This window comes from Echinops telfairi, unplaced genomic scaffold (assembly GCF_000313985.2).
Source record: "Echinops telfairi isolate 266 unplaced genomic scaffold, ASM31398v2 ScPeMD7_7424;HRSCAF=8462, whole genome shotgun sequence".
NCBI lineage: Eukaryota > Metazoa > Chordata > Mammalia > Afrosoricida > Tenrecidae > Echinops > Echinops telfairi.
The window spans coordinates 77,020,763-77,045,230 of NW_022111324.1; the positions used below are offsets into that span (position 1 = coordinate 77,020,763).

At 36.4% G+C, this 24,468-nt stretch overlaps 1 protein-coding gene across 9 annotated transcripts in view; it reads right to left on the reverse strand.

The window, feature by feature from the left end:
- Positions 1 to 5,474: 5,474 nt before the first annotated feature.
- Positions 5,475 to 24,468, reverse strand: part of CEP170 (centrosomal protein 170) — a 166,335-nt gene continuing 147,341 nt past the window's right edge. For all 9 annotated transcript variants that reach the window (XM_045297872.1, XM_045297871.1, XM_045297869.1 and 6 more), the window contains 4 exons: positions 20,463 to 20,551; positions 10,116 to 10,209; positions 9,022 to 9,073; positions 5,475 to 7,871 (listed from right to left, as the gene is read on the reverse strand). In XM_045297872.1, the coding sequence (XP_045153807.1) occupies positions 7,582 to 7,871; positions 9,022 to 9,073; positions 10,116 to 10,209; positions 20,463 to 20,551 (525 nt within the window). In that variant the 3' untranslated portion in view covers positions 5,475 to 7,581. The remainder of the gene's footprint in view (positions 7,872 to 9,021; positions 9,074 to 10,115; positions 10,210 to 20,462; positions 20,552 to 24,468) is intronic.

Genomic DNA, 24,468 nt, shown 5'->3' on the forward strand with positions numbered 1-24,468 from the left:
TGTTGAGAGTCCAGAGGACCTGAAGCACTTGCTGTTGAAGATCAAGCATTGCAGCCTTCCGTGTAGATTACAAATCAATGTGAAGAAAACCAAAATCCTCATGACTTGACCAACATAAATCAAGACAAATGGCGAAAAGGTTGAATTTGTCAAGCATCTTATCTTGCTTGGATCCACAGTCAATGCATAAGGAAGGGAGCAATAGTCAAGAGATCGAAATATGCATGCCTTTCATCAGGTAACTCTGCTACCCAAGACCTCTTTAGAGGATTGAAAAGGAAGCATGTTCTTTTGATGTCTGATCATAGTATTTTGACCCAAACCATAGTATTTTCAGTGGCCTCATTATGCGTAAAAGTTGAGCCAAACCATAGTATTTTCAGTCACCTCATTATGTGCAAAAGTTGGACATTGAATAAAGAAGAATAGATGCATTTGAATTGTGGTGCTGGAGAAGAATATTGAAAGTACCATGGACTGCTAAAAGGACAAACAAATCTCTAGGAAGAAATGTGGCCAGGATCACGCTGGAATGGGAAAGACTAACACTTGCACCCTAGATGGCTGTTCATGAACTTGTAGGACCCCAGTTACTATTCACCAAAGTAGGATGTAGAACATTTTCTTTGTGGACTGTTATGCCAATTGACCTTGGTGTCTCCCATACCCAGGGTTCTGAGCCACGAGGCCCATGAATTCATTCCCTCAGGATGTGAGGTCATAGCTAAGAAGTTTTCATAACTATTCTCATAATACCTGTTGACCTTGGTGACCCCAATACCATGGTTCTGAGCCACCAAGTCCAGTGACTCATTCTCTTAAGGTGTTAGGCCATCTCTAAGAAGTTTTCATTGGTCACCTGTAGGATCCACCACACTCATATATATTTGCAGCTTAGAGAAAAGAAGTCATGGTTAGGTGCCATCTACTCAGTTCTGCCTCAGCGCTACCTTGTTTACAGTAGAATGAAATACTGCTTGGTCTGGTCTCACTTTCATAATTGTTATGTTTGAGCCTATTGTTGCAGCCACTGTATCAGTCCATCTCATGGAATGCCTCCTCCACCCCCCTTTAAAAATATTTTATTGGGGGTTCATATAACTCTTATCACAATCCATACGTACATCAATTGTGTCAAGTACGTTTGTATATTTGTTGCCCTCATCATTCTGACAATATTTGCTCTCCACTTAAGCCCTTGGTATCAGCTCCTCATTTTTCCCCCTCCCTCACTCATGAACCCTTGATATTTTATAAATCATTATTATTTTGCCATATCTTACACTGTCCATCATCTCCCTTCACCCACTTTTCTGTTGTCCATCCCCCAGAGAGGAGGTTATATATAGATCCTTGTGATCAGCTCCCTCTTTCTACCCCACCTTTCCTCCACCCTCTAGTATCACCACTCTCACCACTGGTCCTGAAGGGATCGTCTGTCCTAGATTCCCTATGTTTCTAGTTCCTATCTGTACCAGTGTACATCCTCTGGTCTAGCCGGATTTGTAAAGTAGAATTGGGATTATGATAGTGGGAGGGAGGAAGCATTTAAGAATTAGAGGAAAGTTGTATGTTTCATCATTGTTACACCACACGTTGACTGGTTCATCTCCTCCCCGCGACCCTTCAGTAAGGGGATGTCCCATTACCTACAGATGGGCTTTGGGTCTCCAGTCCACACCCACCCTCATTCACAATATTTTTATTCTCTGATGCCTGATCCCTTCGACACCTCGTGATCACACAGACTGGTGTGCTTCTTCCATGTGGGCTTTGTTGCTTCTGAGCTAGATGGCCGCTTGTTTACTTTCAAGCCTGTAAGACCCCAGACGCTATATCTTTAGAGAGCTGGGCACCACCAGCTTTCTTCACCACCTTTGCTTATGCAGCCTTCCCTTTTTTCAATGACTTTCTAACACACCAAATATGATGTCCTTCTCCAGGGACTAATCTATTCTGATAACATGCTCAAAGTTCATGAGACAAAGTATTGCCACCCTCACTTCTAAGGAGTGTTCTGACTGTACTTCCTCCAAGACAGTTTGTCTCCTGAAAGTCCACAGTATTTTCAAAATCCAACAGTTCAGATGCATCAATTATTTTGTTTTCCTTACTCACTGTTCAACTTTTACATGCATAAGGCAATTGAAAATGACTTGTCCTGGATTAGGCATACCTTAGTCTCAAAGTGCCATCTTTGTCGTTCAACACTTTTAAGAGGTCTTGTGGATCCCTGGTGGAGTAGTAGTTACAAGTTGGATTGCTAACAAGGTCAGCAGTTCAAAACCACCAGCCTCTCTTCCATAAAGATGGGGCTTTCTACTCCTGTAGCGTTACAGTCTCAGAAACCCACAGGGTCTTTTCTGTTCTATGCTACGGGGTCACTGTGAGTCAGCACCGACTCCATGGCAGTGAGTTTGGGTTTTCTGGGCATATTTCCCTAACGCAATAACATCATCTGATTTTTTGGCTGCTGCTTCCATGAGCATTTACCAATCCTTGAAAATTTCCATCGTTTCTCCATTTATCATTATGCTAGTGATCCAGGTATAAAGATTTTGGCTGCAGTCCTCAATCTTCATTAGTGTTTCAAGTTCTCTATACTTTCAGCAAGCCAAGTTGTGTCACCTGTAAATCACAGGTTGTTCCTAAGTCTTCCTCCAGTGCTGATGCCTTTTTCCCCCCTTCATACAGTTTAGCTTCTAGGATTATTTCCTTCGCATATAGATTGAATAAGTATGGTGAAAGGATACAACCCTGACACACACCTTTCTTGCTTTTAAACCAAGCAGTGTTCCCTTGTTCTGTTCACAGGGCTACCTCTTGTTCCATGTGCAGGTTCCTTAGAAGCACAGTGAAGTGTTCTGGAATTCCCATTCTTTTCAGTGTTATATATTTTTATGATTCACACAGGTGCCTGTGCATGATAAATAAAACACAAGTAAATATTCTTAAAGTGGTTTCTCCTTTCAGCAGTAATATTCTTTATGCCGTGTCCTCTACTGAATCCAGCTTGAACTTCTGGCAGCTCTGTTGATGTATTGCTGCAACTGATGTTGCAGAATCATCAGGAAAATTTTATTTGCATTTAATATTAATGATATTGCTTAATAATTTCTGTATTTTAGGGGGGCCCGCCCCACCCCCAGAGGCCCAGTGCACACCGGTCACGACAGGTGGCAATTCTGCTTGGGGCATGTAGTTCTGACCCCCAGCTCCACCCATGCTCTCTCGGTCACTCAGAGGGTTCACCAGCTGTTACACAGCCTTTTTCCTGTGTTAAGATGGGCGAGGTTGGGGGACACAGGAGTGGCAGGGGAGGTTGGGGGGGGACACGGGAGCGAGCAATGAGTACAAGAAAGACAGTGTTCTTTGGTGGTGAGTTGTATCATTTTTTAATATGATTGAGTTGGATCTATAAATTATATCAATAAGTCTGTTAAAAATTAAATGTTTTATTTGGAATAAACCTGTAAATATAGGAATCGGCAACTTAGTAGTAATGTTTTGAATTACTCTCTTCTTGCCTGGAAAAATTTAATCACTTTGTTAGTGCGATTTACCAATAGACTAATGGAAATATGCCTTGATTACTTAAAATATGGATGAGGTGGTTGTACAACAGAGTATCTGACATGTTCGGATCTAATATCCCATGCCTCAAAATTTAAAAGCTTTTCTAATGCAGATGTGACCTCTCAGCACTTGCAATAAACTTAGAGAATGTTTGCTTGGTATCCTATGTGTACAATAGCATTAAAAGGGTGTACCTAATGGGGAATGAGGGGGAGGGGAATGGATTGAATTGATGACTGTATAAAGCCACCCAATGGGACTGAACAACAAACTGTATGGGAAGGGCAGGGATATATTGCAGTGAGTGAGCTATGTCAATGAAAACATTATATAAATTAGAAATCTGAAAAACAAGAAACCAGAAGCATTCCCCGACACAAGATCCTCAGGTCACCTCACTGGGTGGGTGGGGCACTTCGATCCCAGAGCACAGTGTATCTCAACTATGCTTAAGATGTTCTTCTTAACTCGTGAGGGGGACCTGCTTCATGTCTTTTGAGTGACTGTATGCTTTGCCTTCACTCTTTAAAAAAATTAAAAACGGTGTACCTAATTTACTATTCAACAAAAACTAGCTTGAGGCATGAAGTGTTAGGCTATTCAGGTTGAGCAGGGCCACCAGGGAAAGTTTTGTTACGGTCAAGATACAAGAAACTGTAAGGGGAGGTATGAGGCCAACAGAATATGCCTCAAGAGTACGGATAGCGTGACAAAACCCCAACAATTCCAGAACACCATTATTGCTCCCGCAGAATCTGTCCAGAGATTAAGAAGTAGTTGTTCCAGCAAAGGGATAGATAATACTTGCTTTGAAACAAAGGAAAGGTGTGACTGATGCATTTTCACCATAATTAATCTATATGCTGGCCAAATAACCTGAGAAGCTGGATTGAATGTGTGAGAATTGGAGAAGAATCATTAACCATCTGAGGTATGACAATGACGTGCTGTGAAGAAGAAGTACTTACTGTGAAGAGTAGAACTTAGAAACTACAGCTCTCAATATGGATTATGCCTCAATTTAAAAATAACAACAGTCCTCACAGTTGGATCAACAAACACACTGTGATACGCATCATGAGAAAAGACTGAAGTTGTCAGGGATTTCACTTTACTGGGATGCACATCAATGCCCAGGAAAAGGAGCAGTCAAGAAATATAAAAGCATACGCATCAGTCAAATCTGCTACAAGACTTCAGTGTTTGAAAAACCAAGGATGCTTCCTTGAAGACTAAGGTGCGCCTGACAGAAGCCAGACTTCGATTGCCTCATGTGTTCGTAAAGACAGCTGGAAAATGAGTAAGGAATCAGAGAAGAACTGATACTTAGGTGAAAAATATTGAGCAAACAAATCAAGAGGCACAGCCAGAATGTCCTTTAGAGCAAAGATGGCCAGACTTTGTCTTACATACTTTTGACATGTTATTAGGAGGGACCAGTCCCTGAGAAGACCGCAAGCTTGGTAAAGGGTCAATGAAAAAGAGGAAGAGCCACAAGGAGGTTCAAACAATGTTTTGAATGAGGATGGTGTAGGACCACCTGTCATGTTTTGTTCTCCTGTACATGGGGTTGAATTTTCAATGATTTTAAAGTACCTAATCCATACCACCACCACCACCACCATGCCTGGAGGCAAGATGGGCCTGGGGAACTACCATATGTATTCCAGTATAAGCCAACCCGAGTTATCACCTGAGGCACCTAATTTTACCACAAAACTTACATTAAAAATGTGCTGAAAAACTTGGCTTATACATGAGTATATATGGTAATTGGGACCAGCTCAAGGAGGATATTACAGCCTTTGAACAGAGAGCTACATAGGTTCGATATTTCGCCCTTGGACTCCCATTCCTGGCTATTCTAACACTCAAAAAAGGAGAGAAGCAAGCATGGATTTCTCCAAAATCATCAGAGCATTTATTTATTCTCCACACCCAAACCTTCAAAGTAGTTTATAAACAGGTATCCGGTAAACTGATGAAGCATATTAGCAATCTGCTAATAAAAAAATAAGCAATCATTGTATAAAGTTCCAGAAACACTTTATTTAAAAATGGAGTTGTAAATGCATAACAAAATAACGTAAGTAATAAATGTAACAAAAATAAATAAGGAGAATAATGTATTCATACAAAATAAAAATAACATAGTAAAAGGCCAAATGTTTATCAATGAGCAAAACTGTGTAAACACATAAACAATAATGTAAGTGTATTCTAGTCTTTTTCTAAACAACTCCTTACCTTCTACTTCCACATAGATATAATCAGTACCCAAATATTAAGTGAAAGAATAATGGTGATTATTTTGCTTGAGAAAACAAAGATGGATTGACCCTGTTTCAATGCTTTCTTTTCTTCAATGCAGTTATCTTTCCGTTCACGTTCTTTACAACTTTCCCCACCCCCCGTGCCCCATCTGCCTTTATTAGAGAGAATGGGAGAAATTTAGTTTTACCATAAGAAAGTTCACTGACTTTTTCATTTTTAAATTAAAAAAATTCATTATGTAATAGACTTTTAGTTTTACATCTCTACAAAAAATTGTTTATTGACTGATTCTTTAGTGTACAGGATTTTAGAAATCCTGTAAAATTGTGAAACATAGAATTTGCTTGTTTCTTAAATGGAACACAGGATTAAGCTGAAATATTAAAGACCATTTCATAAAAGTTGCAGTTTTAACCTTTATAGACTTATGGGATTAAGGGGGAAATCCTGGTCTAATAATACTACTGAATTAAGATTATCCACATTATAGTATTCTGGAAACACAAATATAATGATTTCCTTATTAAATGTATGGGAAAGAATGTCAACTTATGGGAAAGAAAAATCAAGCCTTTAGAAGATAATTTTTGTAAGCTTCTTCTTTAGTAACACAGGCCCAAGCCCTGTCACTGTCACCCTCCAGAGCCCTTATAAATGCACGACCGACACAGGAATTACCATTGTGCCCTACAGGGAAGCACACACGCACACTAATCTTAGGACAGCTTGCTCTCTCCGAGTCTCCTAAGAAAGAAAATGTTAACCTCATGATCATTTCAAGGGAAAAATTTTCAACTGTCACATATAAACTTGGTAACACAGGACCAATATACATGTTCTTAGTTTTAAAAATATACTCCACCTAAACTAGTTTAATCTTTCTAGTTATTATTTGAACTAAAATGAGACAAAAGCTTATTTCCATTAAAAAAATTGAAAAAGTGCCAAATTGATCTTTTGGAAAGTGGAGTAAAACACTGTGGGGTAAAACAAAGACAGTATTAGCAATCTCCTATGTACAAACAAAGACAATTAGTCCTTACTGATCTATAGATATGTCTATCTACCATTCCCAGTAAATCGTAGTGCAAACATAATAAACTCCGTAAACCCCGAGACAATTTACGTAGCAATGAAGTTTATAAATCACACAGAGGTTGGAAAATTTTAGAAGACAAGAATGAATGTTTTGAAAAGGTCTGTTTTACTGTGAAGAGTAATCTGTCATTTTATCCAATGGAAATGAGTACTAATATAACTGATATTGTTAAGAAGCAAATATAACTGTTAAACAAATCTGTACAGATGAAGAGGAAGTCTATTTCAGGGCACAGCTTGGCACAGGAGAAAAGGAGTTTCGGAAATGTTGGTATTTAGTTTGCTTTTAAGTCACAGCATGGCTTAAAACCAACACCAAAACAGGGGTCTATGAAAGGAAAGGGTGCAATTTTAGAATTCATACACCTACAGAAGGCAAAACTGCAATCTCACCTTTTCTCAATATGTGCAAAAGTGGTTATCCAAAAAAAAAAAAATGGTTATCCAAATGTCTCGAGAAGGTTAATATTGGTACTATATTATAGACAAAAAGAAATAAATAAAATTAAGAAGACAGGGCTAACAAAACGGTAGTTGACCAAGCTGTCTTGTTTTGTGTACATCAACAACACTATGCTGCTTCCATAATCCTAGTCATTCCACAGGTAATAATTTTTAACGTTCAAAAGAAAGTCATTCCTGTACTGTTCCATCTTCCTCTTCTCCATCAGGGTTGAACCGATTGAAATGTATACTGAAGTCAGCTTCAGATTCAGCATTCTCAAACTCGGCTGAGACCGAGTTACCAGCAGGATGAAGACCCCTAGTTTCTGCTTGGCAAAGTGTTGGTGTCTGACCAGGGCTGCTGTGGTTAGTCACAGGACTGGACTTCTGTTTTGGTGGAGATGGCAAGATAGCACTGGGAAATCCCATGTTATTCAGAGCCTCCAATGTTCCATCTGGGTCAATCATAGCATTGATTGCTGAAAGAACAATAACAAAAGGAACTGTGGGGTTAAAGAAGTGCACAGGGACATTTAGATATGAATATTACTTGTCATTTGGATAATGTTTTAACATTTGGTACTTAATGTGATCTTAAACTTTATTAACCCTGCCAATACTGTATTTTAAAGTCGATTTCTCAATAATTATGTGGCTGACCTATACTATCAATTATAAAGGCCTGAATGCTTTTTCTGGCATTTGGGTAGTCACACTTATGGAGATGTGAAATTGAAGACACACTTTTTCAAAATTTACCTTCATTAATGTGAAAGGACAGTGGAAATACTGGTTGAAATTTATATAAATTATAGCCCTATTTATCATGAGGATGAATTGTTACAAGATGGTGTTTCAGAGAAACTGAAAGGCAGGAGATGCTAGAATGCTATTAGCATAGTTTGTTTCCACCGCATGTTGCTGCTTACCCTAGAGAGACTGCTGGGACACCAGTCGTGTGTAAGTATATATGTATCACTGAGCCATCTGGGCTCCTTTATTGCCTAAGTACTCGCTACTCCATGGCATCCCCAAGAAGCTACATAGATTCTGTTATCTCCCTTGGCAAGGCACCAGTATAAGACTAACTTCCAATACTAAAGATCTTTTGTGGAATGAGAAATAGTTTTTAGGCAATGATTTTCAACTTGACATTGGGTGGAGACTTGGGAAAAGGAAACACTACAGGCATAAAAATCATTTAGCAGGTCCACTTCCATGCTACCAATGAACAATCTATTGTAATTACAAGCCACTTTTACAAATGGTGCTGTATCACTAACTTTGGATGCGTTGGGACAGAATAAAAATTAAGCATTACTTGGATAGGATCCTCATATTATGCCTATTATCAATAAGATTGAGTAGAATTAGCAGGTGATTCTAGAATCTTCTTGTTATACTGGCAGGAACTTTTCTAAGTCAAGAAAGACATGTAAAACCCACCATTCATGCAAATAAATCTAGATTTTTTTAAAGTTTAGGAGGCAAACATCTGAAAGTCCCTCATCTTTTAACCTACATGTTATTACACTTACCTAAATGATATTCTAATAAGAATATTTTAAGAAATATTACTTAGAAGACAGTTATCTTAATGATGAGTTCTTAGTTCAACAGTACATTTACCTTGTAGTTGCTTTTCAACTCTTTTCAGTTCTTGTAAGATTGAAGAAATCTCCTGTAAGGAAAGTAATGACAAAAATTAGTGTAACAAAAATGTTTTTTTTTAAACAGGTTATGACTCTCAGACTCATTTGTGATATTTAATATCACCTACCTGTTATGAGGGGTCTTCAAAAGCCCTGGAAAAATTTTATTAATGCGATTCCATTTTCTATTTACTTCCTGAAGCCCCCTCATATTAATTAGTATACCCCCCAAAATTAGTCTACCCACCTAACAAAATAGTTACGATATGCATTCAGAAAAATTCAAAATCTCTAAATTATTGAAATAAAATGAGTCCTTCCAATGAAACAATGGTAGTGGGTGATGAAAAATTAAAGATACTCTACCATTACATGACCAAGGATTTTAAAACTCTTACAGCAGTGTTATAAAAATGTATATGGATTTTCTTTGGAAAAAAGGAAAAGAGTATAGACTGCAACCTCAATACTTGGGTGACTCTTCATGAGTGATAAAAATATATTCAAATACTTGAGGAAGATAAGCATTCCATTAATTAAAGGGAAACAAGTCAGTCCAACTGAAAATCTGAGTTGTATGGCTCTTATTACAAAGTGAATATTTAAAATGTATAATTACATACAAGAACAAGGAGCCCTGGTTACATAGCGGTTAAGCGTTGAGCTGCGATCAGCAAGGTCAGTAGTTGGAAACCATCAGCAGCTCCGCTAGACAAAGCCTGAGCTTTCTACTCCTGCACACAGTTGCAGTCTCAGTTACAGAGGGCGCTATGAATCAGCACAGACCCGATGGCAATGAGGTTTGAGATTTTCTTAAGACACAAGAACATGAATGTATAATAATGAGAAACACAAAAGGTCACCCCTTTATATACTCTGCAATTTTAAAGCAATCAATATTTTTAAAGCCCTGTGAGAGTTGAAGGCATAAAACTTCCAATATTTGTGTATTTATATCTTCTTTTATTAATGTAAATTTTAAAATACTACAAGTATAGGCATGCAATCTTTTCCTAAACATGAAAGTTTGATATAAAATGTTTTAATCTTCAAAGAAAAAAAGCACCATACCATGCTTGCAGTTTTCACAATTGGTACTTCACTTTCAGTCCTTAACTTGCTTTCTATTTCATCCCAATTCCGATCTTTGTCTTTAAATAAGATTCTATAAGTGAGTAAATATGAGCATGTTACTTTTCATATTTTAAAAACATAACACAAATCTTTGTTAATTATAATACCAAAAACAATGTATCTTAGAAGTCACACAAAGGAAATACACTAAAACAAAAATGTAAGTGAAACTACTGAATGAACATTTACAGTAAAGTCATATATTTGACATCTGCATTAAAAAAGAAATGATCAATACATGCAACCCTCCTCATTATTTATTTTATTCTTTACGGAAAACTAAAAATAAGTTATGTAGACAAGGATATAATTCTAAAATTTTATCTAATAGTTTTAATTAGCACTATAACTAACCACCATTTGTAGTGAAAGTACAATTTCATTCAGAGATATATATTATAAAAGATGAAATTAAGATGAATTAGGCATAAACATCTGTGTTAAACTTAGAAAAATATCTCACTGATAAAACAAGGTGTGAACATTATTTAAAGTGTTGCAAATTGAAATACTCACTGTGCTTTTCTTTAAAAACTTTAATTCATTTAAGTTTAGTAATAGTATTCTATCAGGAAGTAAGATGCTATCCTTTTGATGAAGCAATCGTCAATAAAGATAATTATTCGTATGTTAAAATAATGAAGTGCAGCATAACTTTTTCACACATGGTACACTTTGCTCTCCATATTTTCAGATTAATGAGATATAATTCAGCAGTATTAGGCAAATATACATTCTAGTAACTTCTTAGGTTTTTGAAATGTCTTGAGTCTGAAAATCTACTTCAACTGTCTTATCCAAACAAACATAAATACAGTGAAATATTAAGAAAGTAATTACTAACGGAAGATGCTTTAAGTATTAAATAGTAAATTAAATTAACATTATTATTTGTATTTCTTCCAAGGTCAATATGCAGGTTTACTTTATGAAAACATGAAATTCATCAACATAAAATCAAATCTGAAATATGCTTAAAAAGGTAGTAATAGCTCTCGAATCTAGTGTAAGAATATTCTCTTGGCCTATTTTCTAAACTGGAAACACCTTTCCCAGCCATCTTCTTAAGAGGTGCTGCCCTGACCATTACAATCTTAAAAGCAGTTGCTGTCGAGACACTTCCAACTCAAGGCAACGCTATGTATGCTGGAACAGACAGGGCAACCCTCCATGTGTCCGAGTAGAACTGGGTTCCATAGGTTGCAATGGCTGGTTTTTCGGAAGTAGATAGGAAAAGCCTCTCTTAGGAGTCCTCTGTGGGTGAACCAGAATCTCAACATTCTGGTTAGTAGTCAAGTGTATTAATCAATTTCACCATCCATGAACCCCACTATGATATATATTTTAATGTTTTTTTAAAATTAATAAATCATTTTATTGGGGGGAACCCCACTATGATATTATCACATAAATAAATCACTATATGAATTTGGAAAATGTATACTTATAGAAGATTTAATGTTTATTTCTTTAGTTATTTCATTAATTTATTGATGTAAAAATACTCTTTCCATAATGCTCTACTTTTACAGTACAATTCAAATGAAATTTCAAAATGATGACAATGTAAGGGTAAATGCAAAAGAATTGCTACAATCATAGAAACAAAAAGTCATCAAAAATATGAAAATATAGAGCTAATATTTCCCAAAATGTCCTTCACTTAGGATTGAGCACTTTTTGGATTGTCTTTTAATATTTTGTATTTATTGTGATTAAAAAATTATTGTGGTTTGGGTGCAAGTTTACAGTCATCTGGTTTTCCATTCAACAGTTCAAACACATTTTGTTTTGTAATGAACATGAATGTGACCATGTCTGGTCATGCTACAGCTCTAACTACTCTAGGGTATATATTGAGTAGCAGGTTACTGTTCATATAATATTCTTATGTACAACTTTTTAAAAAGTACCATATCATTTCCCAGTGATTGGATCATTTTATAGTCCAACTAATAGTGTATGTGAATTCTAGTTTCTCTCTCTCTCCATACTAAGTAGTATTTATTCTCAGCTTCTCTATCAATGTTGTGGAGTGGTAATAACACATTTTGTTTTGATTTGCATCTCTCTAATGGCTAGAGGGCTGCCTTGAATTGAAATTGGCTTGAGGGGCATGGGTTTGGGTTTTTGAATTTAATAGCGAATGATCACAAACAAGTCTTCATATTTATTGGCCACCTTAATGTCGGCTATGTTTAAGAGTCTGTTCATGTTTTCTATAAATTTTAAGTATTTGTTGCTTGTCTGATAAATCATTAAAAAAAAATGTCACCAGTCTTTGATGCCTTTTTATTGATTTGGCGAAATCTTTTGATGTGTCTAATTGTTCAGAGGTACCTTCCAGGCATCTAGTTTGTCTTCCATTGTCTGCTTTAGTTATATTCAAGAGCAAATGAATGGCATGTAGTACGAGCCCTGGTACTATAGCGTTGACATGTTGGGTTGCTAACTATAAAGTCAGCAGTTTGAAACCACTAGCCACTCTGTGGGAGAAAGGCAAGGCTTTGTATGCCAGTAAAAAATAACAGTCTTGGAAACCCCTGGGGCAGTTCTGCCCTGTCCTAGAGTGTCATATTAAGTCAGAATCAACTTAATGGCAATGAGTTTTATGCCATGTATTTGGCCCCCTAAGTTTGCCTCTATTTTTTCCTTTCACCATCATTATAGCTCTGGGTTTTACATTCAAGTCTCAGATACATCTTAGTTAGTTTTTTACATAAGTTAAAAAGCCAGTTTCATTGTTCTGAAAATGGTTATTCAGTTGTGGCAGCACAGCCTCTAGGTTTTCAATTCTGTTCCACTGGACTATGTGTCAGCCATTAAACCAACACCAGGCCCTATAGTAGGCTGGGACATCAGGGAGTATGAAGCTGTTACTTTTTGTTTAGTAGTGCTTTGATTATATGGGTTCTTTCCATTCCATATAGAGTTGGTAATTAATTTTTCTGTTTCTGCAAGAATGATGATGACATATGTATTGGGATTGCATTTTATTTGTAGGTCATTTGGGGGAGTAGCGGTATTTTCACGATGTGAAGTCTTTCTATCCATGGGCAGCATGTATATTTTCATTTATGTAGGTTTCTTTTAGTTTGCTGTAGTGGGATTTTATAGGGTTCTCTATAGGTTTTCTGTAATTCAGGGTAGGCTTATTCCTAATTACTTCATCTTTTGGGGGCGGTGGCTATTTTAAATGGTATTGTTTTCCTTTTTAGAGTTCTCTTTGTTAGGTATAGCTGTTTCCCTAGTGGGCCATACCACCCTCGGGGTGTGTGTATGTGTGTGTGTGCTAGAATGATCCAGGGATCTACAAAAGCAGGCATCTACACTTTATCCTGGATTATGGGGCTACAGTAAAAGTTTTTCATTGTCAGGGGGACACAAAGTTATTTTTTCTGAAACGAGGGTGACAAGCCAAATAAGTTTGGAAACATATTGTGTAGAGGAATACAACTAATGTTGTATCTCATACCCTTACACTATGCTGAAGAATTCTACTGGTTGTAGTTTTATTTTTGATGCACTGATTTTTTTTATGTATCAGATCATATCAACTGCAAAACTCTGCCTCATTGGATGCCTTAATTTCCTTTTCTTGCCTTATTTCTCTGGCCAGGTCTTCCAATAAAGTATCTAATAGGGATGATGATTAGGACTATCCTAGCCTGGCTCTTATTCATAAGGGGAATGTTTTCTATCAGTCTATCTCTATTGAGAATAATGTTGGCCACAGGTTTTTGTGTGTATGACCTTAAAGTATGTTGAGAAATTTCCCTTCTATTACTAAGCATTTTTATTATGAATGGGTGATGGGCTTTGTCAAATGCATTTTCTGCTTCAACTGATATGATCATGTGGTTCTTTTCCTTAGTTTTGTTATGGTAGATTAAGTCATTGAATCTTTTTCTAATGCTAAAGTAAACCATCCCTGCAAATCTGATATGATTCTCACTTGGTCATGCTTTATTACTTTTTCATTATTTTATTGGATACTGTTTGCTAATATGTGGTTGAAAATTTTTACATCTCTGTACATGAATATTTTTAAATAGTTTTCTTTTTTAGCAATGTCTTTTTCTGGTGATAATGGGAAGGTTTGCTTTGAAGGATGTGTTCAGGAGTACTCAACCCTTTTCTGTGTTCTGAGATAGTTTGAAGAGAATTGTTATCAGCTCTTCTCTGATTGGTTAAAGTCCACTAGAGAAATTGTCTGGGCCAGTAATATTTTTGGTTGGGAGTCATCTTTATGACCTGTTCAATTTCTTCTTTTGAGATGTGACCCTTCAAATGTTCTATCTCAAATTATATGTGCTTGCATAAGCTATGTTTGCATAAATTTGTCCATTCTTCTACGTTTTCAAATTTGTTGGAAGACAGTCCTACTGTTCGGTTACCATTACCCTTTTTTATTTAATACTTTCTGCTGTGATATTGCCTATTTCACTCTGATTTGTGTTATTTGCACCTCCTTTTCCTTTGTTGAATTGTCCAGCAGGACATCAAATTGGGTACAGTATAGGGGCAGGGAAAAAGAGTATGGTCCTCCACAAGAAGCACTGACAGAGTGGCTGCAACAATGAGCTCAAATATAAGAACAATTGTGAGGATGGAGCAGTATTTCACTCTGTAGTACACAAGGTCGCTGTGGTAGTTACATAATCTGCTGTCAACTTGTGGAGGGGTGGAGTCTAGCCTGTCAATCAGGTCGCAGCTTGATGACCTCATTTGGAAGTGCTACGGAGATAAATAGCTGGAGGCAGGACAGACAAACTCTCTGCTTCCTCTTCCTTCTGACAAGATGCTCACTCCCTGGGAGCCATTCCTGTTGACAAGACACATGGAGCTAAGCTAGCGTCCTGGAGCTGGAGGAGCCACATAGAGACCCCTGCCAGAGCTCAGATGCTTTCACCACCATTGGATCCACAAGACTTTCCACCCACTGACCTGTGATCTCCTGCATTTGGTGCCATTGGATGGCTACTTGAGTCTAAAGAGAAATTTATGGACTAGAATCGGACAAATGGACTTATGGACTTGGTCTGGGATGTTTTCTCCATATACAATTGCTCTTGTATATAAAGCTTTTTTTATACACATGAGTGTCCATGATTTTGTTTCTCTCGTCAACCCAGACTAACAGTCGCTATTAGTCAAAACCAACTTGATGGTACCTAACAATAATTTTTTTGCTGTTATTTTTCTAATTGTTGGAAATTCTAAGTTAAGGTGTTGATTTCTTTCTTTTTTGTTGATGTGTTATTTATTGCTATAAATTTTCCTGTGAACACTGTATTGACTGGGTTCCAAAGACATTGACATTTTGTGTTTTCAATCTTTGAGTCTAGCAACTTTCTTATGTTATCATCATGTAATCCTTCCTCTAAGAATTCTTTGCTCTTCAATTTACACTGTATCACAACAGCAGTTAGGGCATCCTCAAGATGTTTTAAATGTTCAAATCCTTTAAAAAAGTTATTGTTTTTTTTGAGTTTTGAGGACAATAGTAAGCCTGAAGGAGCAAGATTAGAGCTGTGGGAGGGAAGAATGAGATCATGTTTTAGGAATTCTCTTAAGATGGCACTCATTATAGGTGTATTATTGTGATGGAAAAAAAATTATTTTGATGGAATTTTCCTGACCTTTTCCTAATCAATGCAATTTTCAAATTTTCTTAAAATTTTTGGAAGCTACTGTTTTGACTGGACCTTTTATATATAATATTTAAATATGGTACTCGGACAAGTCTAAGACAATGATTTTACTGAGAAAACTTGTCCATAGCCATCCACCGATCACGTAGACATTATATTTGGAATGAACCCATATTATTTATGAATTGGAATCCTGATGGCCATATTTTCTGACTTACCATCACATATAATTCATCAACCACATTGACTTCTTGAGCCAAAACTGAGGTATGACCCCTGCTAAAAACAAAAGCCAGGTAATGGGCACTACAGCTTTTTCAAAGAATCCAACTACTTAATTATGATGAAAAAAATGTTTTTCAGCAAATTTTAGTTGGGCATTACAGTAGGGAATGGTGGTTTGCACCCGTCTCTGGTTATCTGTTGTATGTCATAGTAAAGGAGAGCGCTCTCTTATGTATAAGAAGATTATGATGTCAACAAACTTGAAAGTGATGTGGTCACAGATGAAATACATACGTGATATGTGCATAGACACATACAGCCGTATGATACCTTGCTTAAGATGGTTTTAGAGTACCAATTAATTAACCAATGGATATATTTGATTAAAGCAATCCAACTTTATACAATGCATTATTTATGAAAAATATATTGGCCTCTAAAAAAGCTAAAAACTTGAAGTGAATCTTATTATCTAATTCTCAACATAAAAGGTACAAGTGAAATGAAATTAAGACAATTCACAGTTAAACAGCGGAAACAGCTAAGTTTAGCACAAGTTTATTGACATAATGAATGGGCTAGAATACATTCCCCAAGAACAGGGATACTTGTTTTGTTCAATGTTTAATTAAAAAATGCTTATTTTCTAGCTATTAGCTATTCAATGCATATTAAAGTTTTGTTCTGTGGAAAATTAAGTTTATTTAAAACTCAAATGGACAGTTAAGAATTGATAAAGGCAATTATATTAAGACATAATGGATGGCAATATTATGTTACTCATTAATATAGCTTTTTAAGTTATTTATATGTGGAAGATACTCCTTATGAGAGGTCAACACACAATTGCATTTCACTAGGAGAGACTTCCTCTATACTAGCTAGTTCTGGTATTGCAGTGCTTGAAGTATTTGGCGACTAACTAAAACATTGCTGGTTCAAACCCACCAGCCACTCTGCAGGCAAAAGATGTGGCAGTCTGCTTCCATGAAGATTTATAGCCTTAGAAATCCTATACTACTGAATAGCAGTGGGTTTTGGGGTGGGTCTACATATTTTACTGGCACTTTTCTGCAAAAAAATTAAGCAAAAAAGCCAAAGTATAAAAACAATACATATATAAAATGTAAAAATCTTTAATGAACCTGGTTGGAATATATACTACATCTACATATATGTATCATGTAGTATATATACATATATGTATCATGACTGTTTTTCCTTTAAAAAAAAGAGAAAAAAGGAAAAGACAGAGGGAATGTAATTTTTAACATACTAAGTTGTAGATTAATATTTTACTAAAAGGCAATGAGGTAAACAGTTATCTGGATACATTTTTAAGAACAATACAGAAATGTGTTAAAGAAGGCACAACCCACTTAACATGCCAAGTAAAATGTCAGCCTTCTATATTTGATTGGAAGATAAAGCAAGTTTCTTTTATATCAAGCTTGAAACATTTTCCTAAAATGGTTGTTCTTTTAGAATATATTAAATCGAATTATTTTTACAGAACCTTTTGAAATAATTTTTGAAAACAATTATCATGACTTCTAAAAAAATGACTTCTGACATTAGAAAATCGGCCTTATAATTCAATAGAAATACTGTTTAATAAGCTTTCACTGTTTACTTGTATTCATCAAATACCGAGACTACCTTATGTGAACATAAAAGCGATGTAGAATACTGTAATTCACAAAGCATGTTCAAACACTGGCATTGTTACAGTGTTAAGAATGAATTAAGCATCACTATATTTATAAGGAACTTTTAGAAAATGTCTGTGCTTTAAATTACTAATGAATTTACAGTTGTAAAATAATACTTGATAATTTACTTTGAAGTTAACATTTTCCAAGGAAAACACATCAATTCCACTTGTAGAAATTTAATTTTGAGAAAAAGCAAAGAGGTATTTAATTTAAAACATAAAGGACATTATTATGCATAACTATTAAAGTATGTGTGTATGTATGTATATATATTGGAAATAATTTTCCCTCCTCACAATAATCCTATTGTGGAAACCAGTGCTTCCCAAAGTGGGTGATACTGTCCTTTGGAGTTGGAGGACTGGGAAGAATGAACCAGGGTGCTGGATTATGGGATAAAGAGCAAAAGTTTTTAATTGCCAAAGGGGGAAGGGTTTGAGTAATTTTTTTCTGATCAGGAGGCAGTAGGGTAATTAAGTCTGGGAATCTATGATGTAAAAACAGTAAAAGTATGCTAATTCCTGTGCATCATCGGTTCCTAAACTTATTTGGCCTACCACCCCCTTTACAGAAAAATAAAGAATTACTCAGTTCCTTTCTGGCAATTAAAAACTTTTGTACTATAGTGCACAATACGGGATGATAAAGTGTAGGTATCTGCTGCAGCAGCCTCCCCCCGCCCCCAATTGGTCCAGCACCTCCCAGGGGGCAGTATCACCACATTGGGAAATATTGCTGAAGATGATGAAATTAGGGCTCAGAGACAACAGATAATGTTTAAGGTCACATAATAAAGGACAGAGGTGAAACACACCCTCAAGTTTTCTGCCTGTTACTTTGGTCCTCTATCCTCTACACTTTTTAGATTCTCTTTTTCCTATCCTCAGCTCTTCAAAAGTTCTACCTTCTCTAGCACTCTTTTTATTTTAAAAATAGATTTATGAGGACATAATCGAGATACACCATTCAATAGTTTACTCATATCAAGCAGTGCTGTACAATCGCAACCACAGTCATTTTCAAAATATTTTCTTCCTTCTTGTCTTCTTGGTATCGGCTGCTTATTACCTTCTCCCTCTCCTGCTAGGAACCCCATTCTAGTTACTGCCTGTACAGATTCACCCAGCTGGGTTTCATATACCGAAAACCATAGAAAGATAAGTAACAGAATCAAGAATGCAACAACATAGATAAGCCCCAATCTGGGAAAAGAAAAACCCAACATAATCCCAGAAAATTAAAAAAAAAAAAATCCAAAGGGAGATCAAATGATAAGGTTTTAACCATTCAAGTCAGATTTATCATGTTAATCTACTATAGTCCTTTCTCCAATGCTCTATGTATAATAACCAAGATTAGCCCCCTTTTTAATGCCTCTTTTGTAGCTACAGAGTATAAAGAAACAATGCCATTTCTTCACCCATTTAATTCAACAAATATTTAAGAAGTACACAATTCATAAGGATTACTGGTGGCATTGTGGGTTATGCAATGGGCTGCTAATCACAGGTAAACATTTCAAACTGACTGGTTGCCCCAAAGGAGAAAGATGAGGCTGTCAGTTCCAGGAAAAATTTACAGTCTCTGAAACTTGGTATAGGGCTGTGAGCTATGAGTCAAATCACCTAGATGGCAATAATACATAATTCCTAACAGGGAACAAAGGAATAAAATGCTCTAAATTCAATTTACCAGTATTTTATTACGGACTTTTGCATTGATGTTCATTAGATTATAGGTCTGAAGTTCTCAATTCTTATGGGACCACTGCCCACTTTAGGTATCAGTGTTATACTAGCTCCATAGAAGGACTTCAGGAGTTTGCCGTCTTTTTCTATGCTCTGGAAGAGTTTGTGTAGGATTGGTGTCATTTCTTCTCTGAATGCTTGGTAGAATTCTCCTGTGAAGCAGCCTAGTCCAGGGGATTTTTTTGTTGGTAATCCCTTGATAAACTTGTCTATGTCTTCTATTGGCATAGGTGTGTTGAGGTTCCTGACGTCCACCTGGGCTAATCTAGGGAGTGATTCTTTTTCTAAGTATTTTTCCATGTCTTCCAAGTTGTTGAATTCACAAAGTTCAAAATTACATAGTCCCTATTCATAAGAATTCAGTCTAGTGAAGGTATCAGACACTGGAAAAATTGTTATAATTCAATATAAATATAAAGGTGTTAAAAACATGGAGCTAAAACTGCACCACCCATAGTGTTTTAGTTTTCAAGAGTTCACATATTATTCCAATTACTGATGAGGAAGACAAAACTAAGGTTTGAGGTTTCATATAAGAAACCTCAAAAATCTGTTAATTTAAAATTATTACTATATTTTTGAAGAGTAAAAGAAAAGTATCTGTTTGGACAATTTTCTTGATACGATTAAACTATGGACTTGTGTGCCTTGTGGTTTATATGTCAATAAAACTGTTAAAAAAAGTTTCTCTTTGCTAATAAAACTAACCTAAGTGATTACAATTGTTTAATAATTTTTATAATACATTTGATTATCTAGAAAAATTTTTTGTCCTCTTCATAGCTATTACTTATATTCAAGATGTAAGAAACATGGAAATAGTAAGGCTGAGTACCACTGATTTTATTAGTTCTTAACAGCTGTAGTAGTAGTTGTGGGAAAAAAGTTGAACAAGTGGTGCGTACCAATTTAATGCAAAATGTTTGTGGAACACAATATTACCTTATCTTTCCAGCTGTTTTATCTATAGATTGCCTTATTTTCTTGGAGAATTGAAAGACAGATGACAGCAGCAAATTATCTCCCACGACCTGAAACATTAGAAAAAAAGCAAGAATTAAAATATTATCGCTGTGTTATATAATTATAATTATTTACAAGGCTTTTAACATTTATGCTAACTTTCATAAAATACAATTAAAATAATATTGTACCTATGCTGAGAGAAATAAATATTAATAACCTAGAGGTTATTGTCAAGCTTTAAAAATTATGTTAATATTCTTTTTTTTAAATCCATTTCATTCTATTTTCAATTACTATCATAACCCTGCCTCTTATACTTCCAATTAAATTTATCATAAAGTAATGATATAATTTAGAGTATTATTTATCCTTTCATTGAATACTATGAATATGTAATAGGTAAAGAAGAAGAAAATCCAGGGAAATCAGCAAATAATTTAAGATATGCACAGTAATTTTTTTTCTCAAAAGGACATATTTGGTGTTGGTCATCCCAGTTTCATATGGGTGAAACACCTGGTGTTAGCCAGCTTTTAAAGATTTAAAGCTTCCTGACTATACAGTCTTTGCCACAACTATTCAACTCTCCCACTACAGCAGCGGTTCTCAACCTGTGGGTCACAACCCCTTTGGGGGTTGCCCGATACATAAAAGTAGCACAATGACAGTTATGAAGTAGCAACAAAAATAATTTTATGGTTGGGGGGGGAGGGTCACTACAACATGAGGAACTGTAGTAAAGGGTTGCAGCATTAGGAAGGTTGAGAACCACTGCATTACACTATTAAAGCAGCCATAGGCAACACACAACAAATGAACAGGTTGGATTCTGAGAAAATTTTATTTACAAGAAGAGCATGTGGCAAACTGGAATCGGTCTGTGGTGGTTCATTATGGCAACACCTGGGCTCAAGCATAAAAGGTATAGCTAAAATAATATGTCAGAAAAGGCACTAAATTTTGAGCTAGATATAGGGTCCAAAATCAGCTCTTATATTGTCAGAACTCTTTTCATCTATCTTCTATTAACAGAAACATTTTCAAAAAACCTCTCTTTTTCCGGATTCATGATCTCAGTGTCTTAAGATCTTATCTCCCTTCAGCATCTGCAGGTCCACAATGACTTGGAGATCTCTGTGTCTTGGTATCCGTCTTCCCTTGGATCAGGGAAGTTCCTAGCCTAGGGACCTGGGTCCAAATGGGACCCTCAGCTCCAATAATTTATTTTTTGGTAGCAGCAGGTCTCTTTCTCTGCTTGCTGCTTCTTTTCTTTCTTGTCGGATAAAAAGAAACTCTCCTTACATGGGACCAGGGCTGTACCAGGGCTGTAACCAGATTAAGGATATTACATCCTTCCATTTATCACATCACGAGGGAGCATTACAAAATGGTGAAACCACTGAGAATCATGGCCCAGCAACTTGACACTTACTATTGGGAGAGAAAAGCCAGCCTATGACAGTCACTTGCATTTTTTAAAAGGTCACTTTTTTCTACTTTGGTTCATGACATACACACAATGATATAAACTTGGGTCATTTATTTTTTTTCCTTTTTATAATGTCATAACCCCCCTAGGAATCTACCACACAGAACAAAGGTAAAGCTTAACAATAATCAGTATGGCAGAGTAGATACTGGTAAAAATTATTCACTCCTTCCACTAGCAAGCGGTATGTTCCAGCCAGTGGGATGCTGTCAGCTCTGACACAAATAAAGGCTTGGAATGAGCTTGCCTGGTAGAGTTTGTTCTCTTGTGCATCAAATATGACAAACACAAATCCGCTTGCCCACTGGTACAAGAGAACATAGGAAATGTAGACCTCGCTGCAATTTTGAAATGCCCAGCTAAGCTATCCAAGTAAGCCTGCAGGTGAATAGTAAGTACTTATTTATTGCCTGATGTGATGGAGATGTTTGTGGTTGGTATAGGTTCACTATGAGGCACAATCAATTCAGTGGCAGTGAGTTTTGTTTTTTTTATGCAGAAATACTTGACAGCTAAAGTGTTTATCTATAGTTTCCTCCATCCCATCTGCCTGTGTCTTCCCAATGCAGGTAAGTATTATATTGTGCAGTAGAATATTGCCATGAGGCAGAGGTCAGCTATGCCTCCATGCTGCATCCTTCTTTTACCCTATTCTAACACTAACTGTTCTCACGATACTCTATAGACAATACCCACAATTAAGGAGGTTTAGTAGGGAAGTAAATACCATATATACTTGTGTATAAGCTGAGTTTTTCCAGCACATTTTAATGCAGTTTTTGTGGTAAAATGAGGTGCCTCAGCTGATATTCGGGTCGGCTTATACTTGAGTACATATGGTAGATTCCCACAAACCAGGTTCAGAAAACATTAAAAATGCAGTCATTGGTCCATTGCAACAGCTCACTTCAGCCAGTAGCCATATCTCTCTTTAGTCCTCAGTCTCACAGCATGTGGTCCCTTGGCCTCTGCCTCTGTGGGACAGGAAGCCAGCCTGATGCTCTAGCCTCATCGTTTCCACACTGCAACACTGCTCGGTGGTCCCTTGGCCTCTGCTGCCTCCAGTTTCTGGCACCTCGGAGTTCTTAAACACGCAGCGGGAGGTTTCCTTCCAGTGCTCTTGGGCTTTCTCTTGTTCCTAATTCTGAGGGCTCGTATGGAGGTGTGGTTACAGTCTTAGCAGACCATACCCCTCGGAAAGCAGGGTGTGACTTAAGTCACACACTCAAGTAGAGTAGATTAAGGATAATCCCACCTAATCTTGTTGCAGAGAACTCCCTCCAAAAATGTGATTGTAACCACAGACAGAAAGGCTAGAATTTATAATACATCCGTAAGGATTATGGCATAAGGGATTAAAGCTAGAAGGCCCAAATTAAGTAACTGGTTATATTTCATCTTGAATCACTCTTGCTTTCTTAACTTAATTAGACATTTTTTTGTTTTAATGTATGCTTTTTCTTTTCTTTTTTTTTTTAGATTTAAGAATGAGAATCATACTGTATGAGGGAACTTCAGAAAGTTTGTAAAAAAATTCCACTATCTCTTCATTCCATTTTCTCACAAACTTTTTGATGTTCCCAAATATAAAATTTTTGAGACTTAAAAAACGTTTTGCTTGGGTAATACATAATTGTGCTAAGATTCATTTACGAAGCAACATGTTGCTAGAGTTCAATGTCTTAATAATTTTATAATGGTTCAATTTGTGAGTATATCAGTTTACAATTAAATTTTCTGCTGACACGGTTTCCAAGTTTTTGTTATTGTGAATATTGCTGCTATAAATGTTCTCGTGCCTTCTATTATCACTGCAAAAGGGTTTCTCCTGTGTTACAATAGGAGTAAAACTACTGGTTCAATAGTATGTAGTATGTATAGTTTCAACTTTTAATTTTTTTAAAACATTGTTTTGTGAGTTGGGTGAAGGACTACAGGGTAGATCTTCAGTTTTACATTCAACGATTCCTATACAGTTTGTTTCAAATCATCCACTGCTAATTCCTTTAATGTGTTAACACTTATGCCACTTCATGTATGTGTTTCCTGCCTCCCTTCCTCTTTCTTTCTAACCTTCTGAACCTTGTCCTTGGGTAAAGAGTACTTTTTGACCTTAGGATTCTAACATGGGAGGAGTTCAATTCTAAACCTGAATGGTGATTACTTGCCAGTGTTTTGGGGGTCCTACCAATCTCTGTCCTACCAGTAAGCAGTGTCTCTTTTGAGATTTTGTTCCTTTTTCTCCTACTGTATTTAGAAATTAAAAAAAAAAACATTTTATTGGGGGTTCTTACAGCTCTTATCACAATCCATCCGTCCATCATTTCGTACATATGTTGCCCTCAACATTTTCAAAACATTTTCTTTCTACTTGAGCCTTTGGTATCAGCTCATCTCCCCACCACCCCCGCCCTGAACACTTGATAATTTATAAAAATTTTTTTCATGTCTTACACCGACTGCTGTCTCCCTTCACCTACTTTTTTGTTGTCC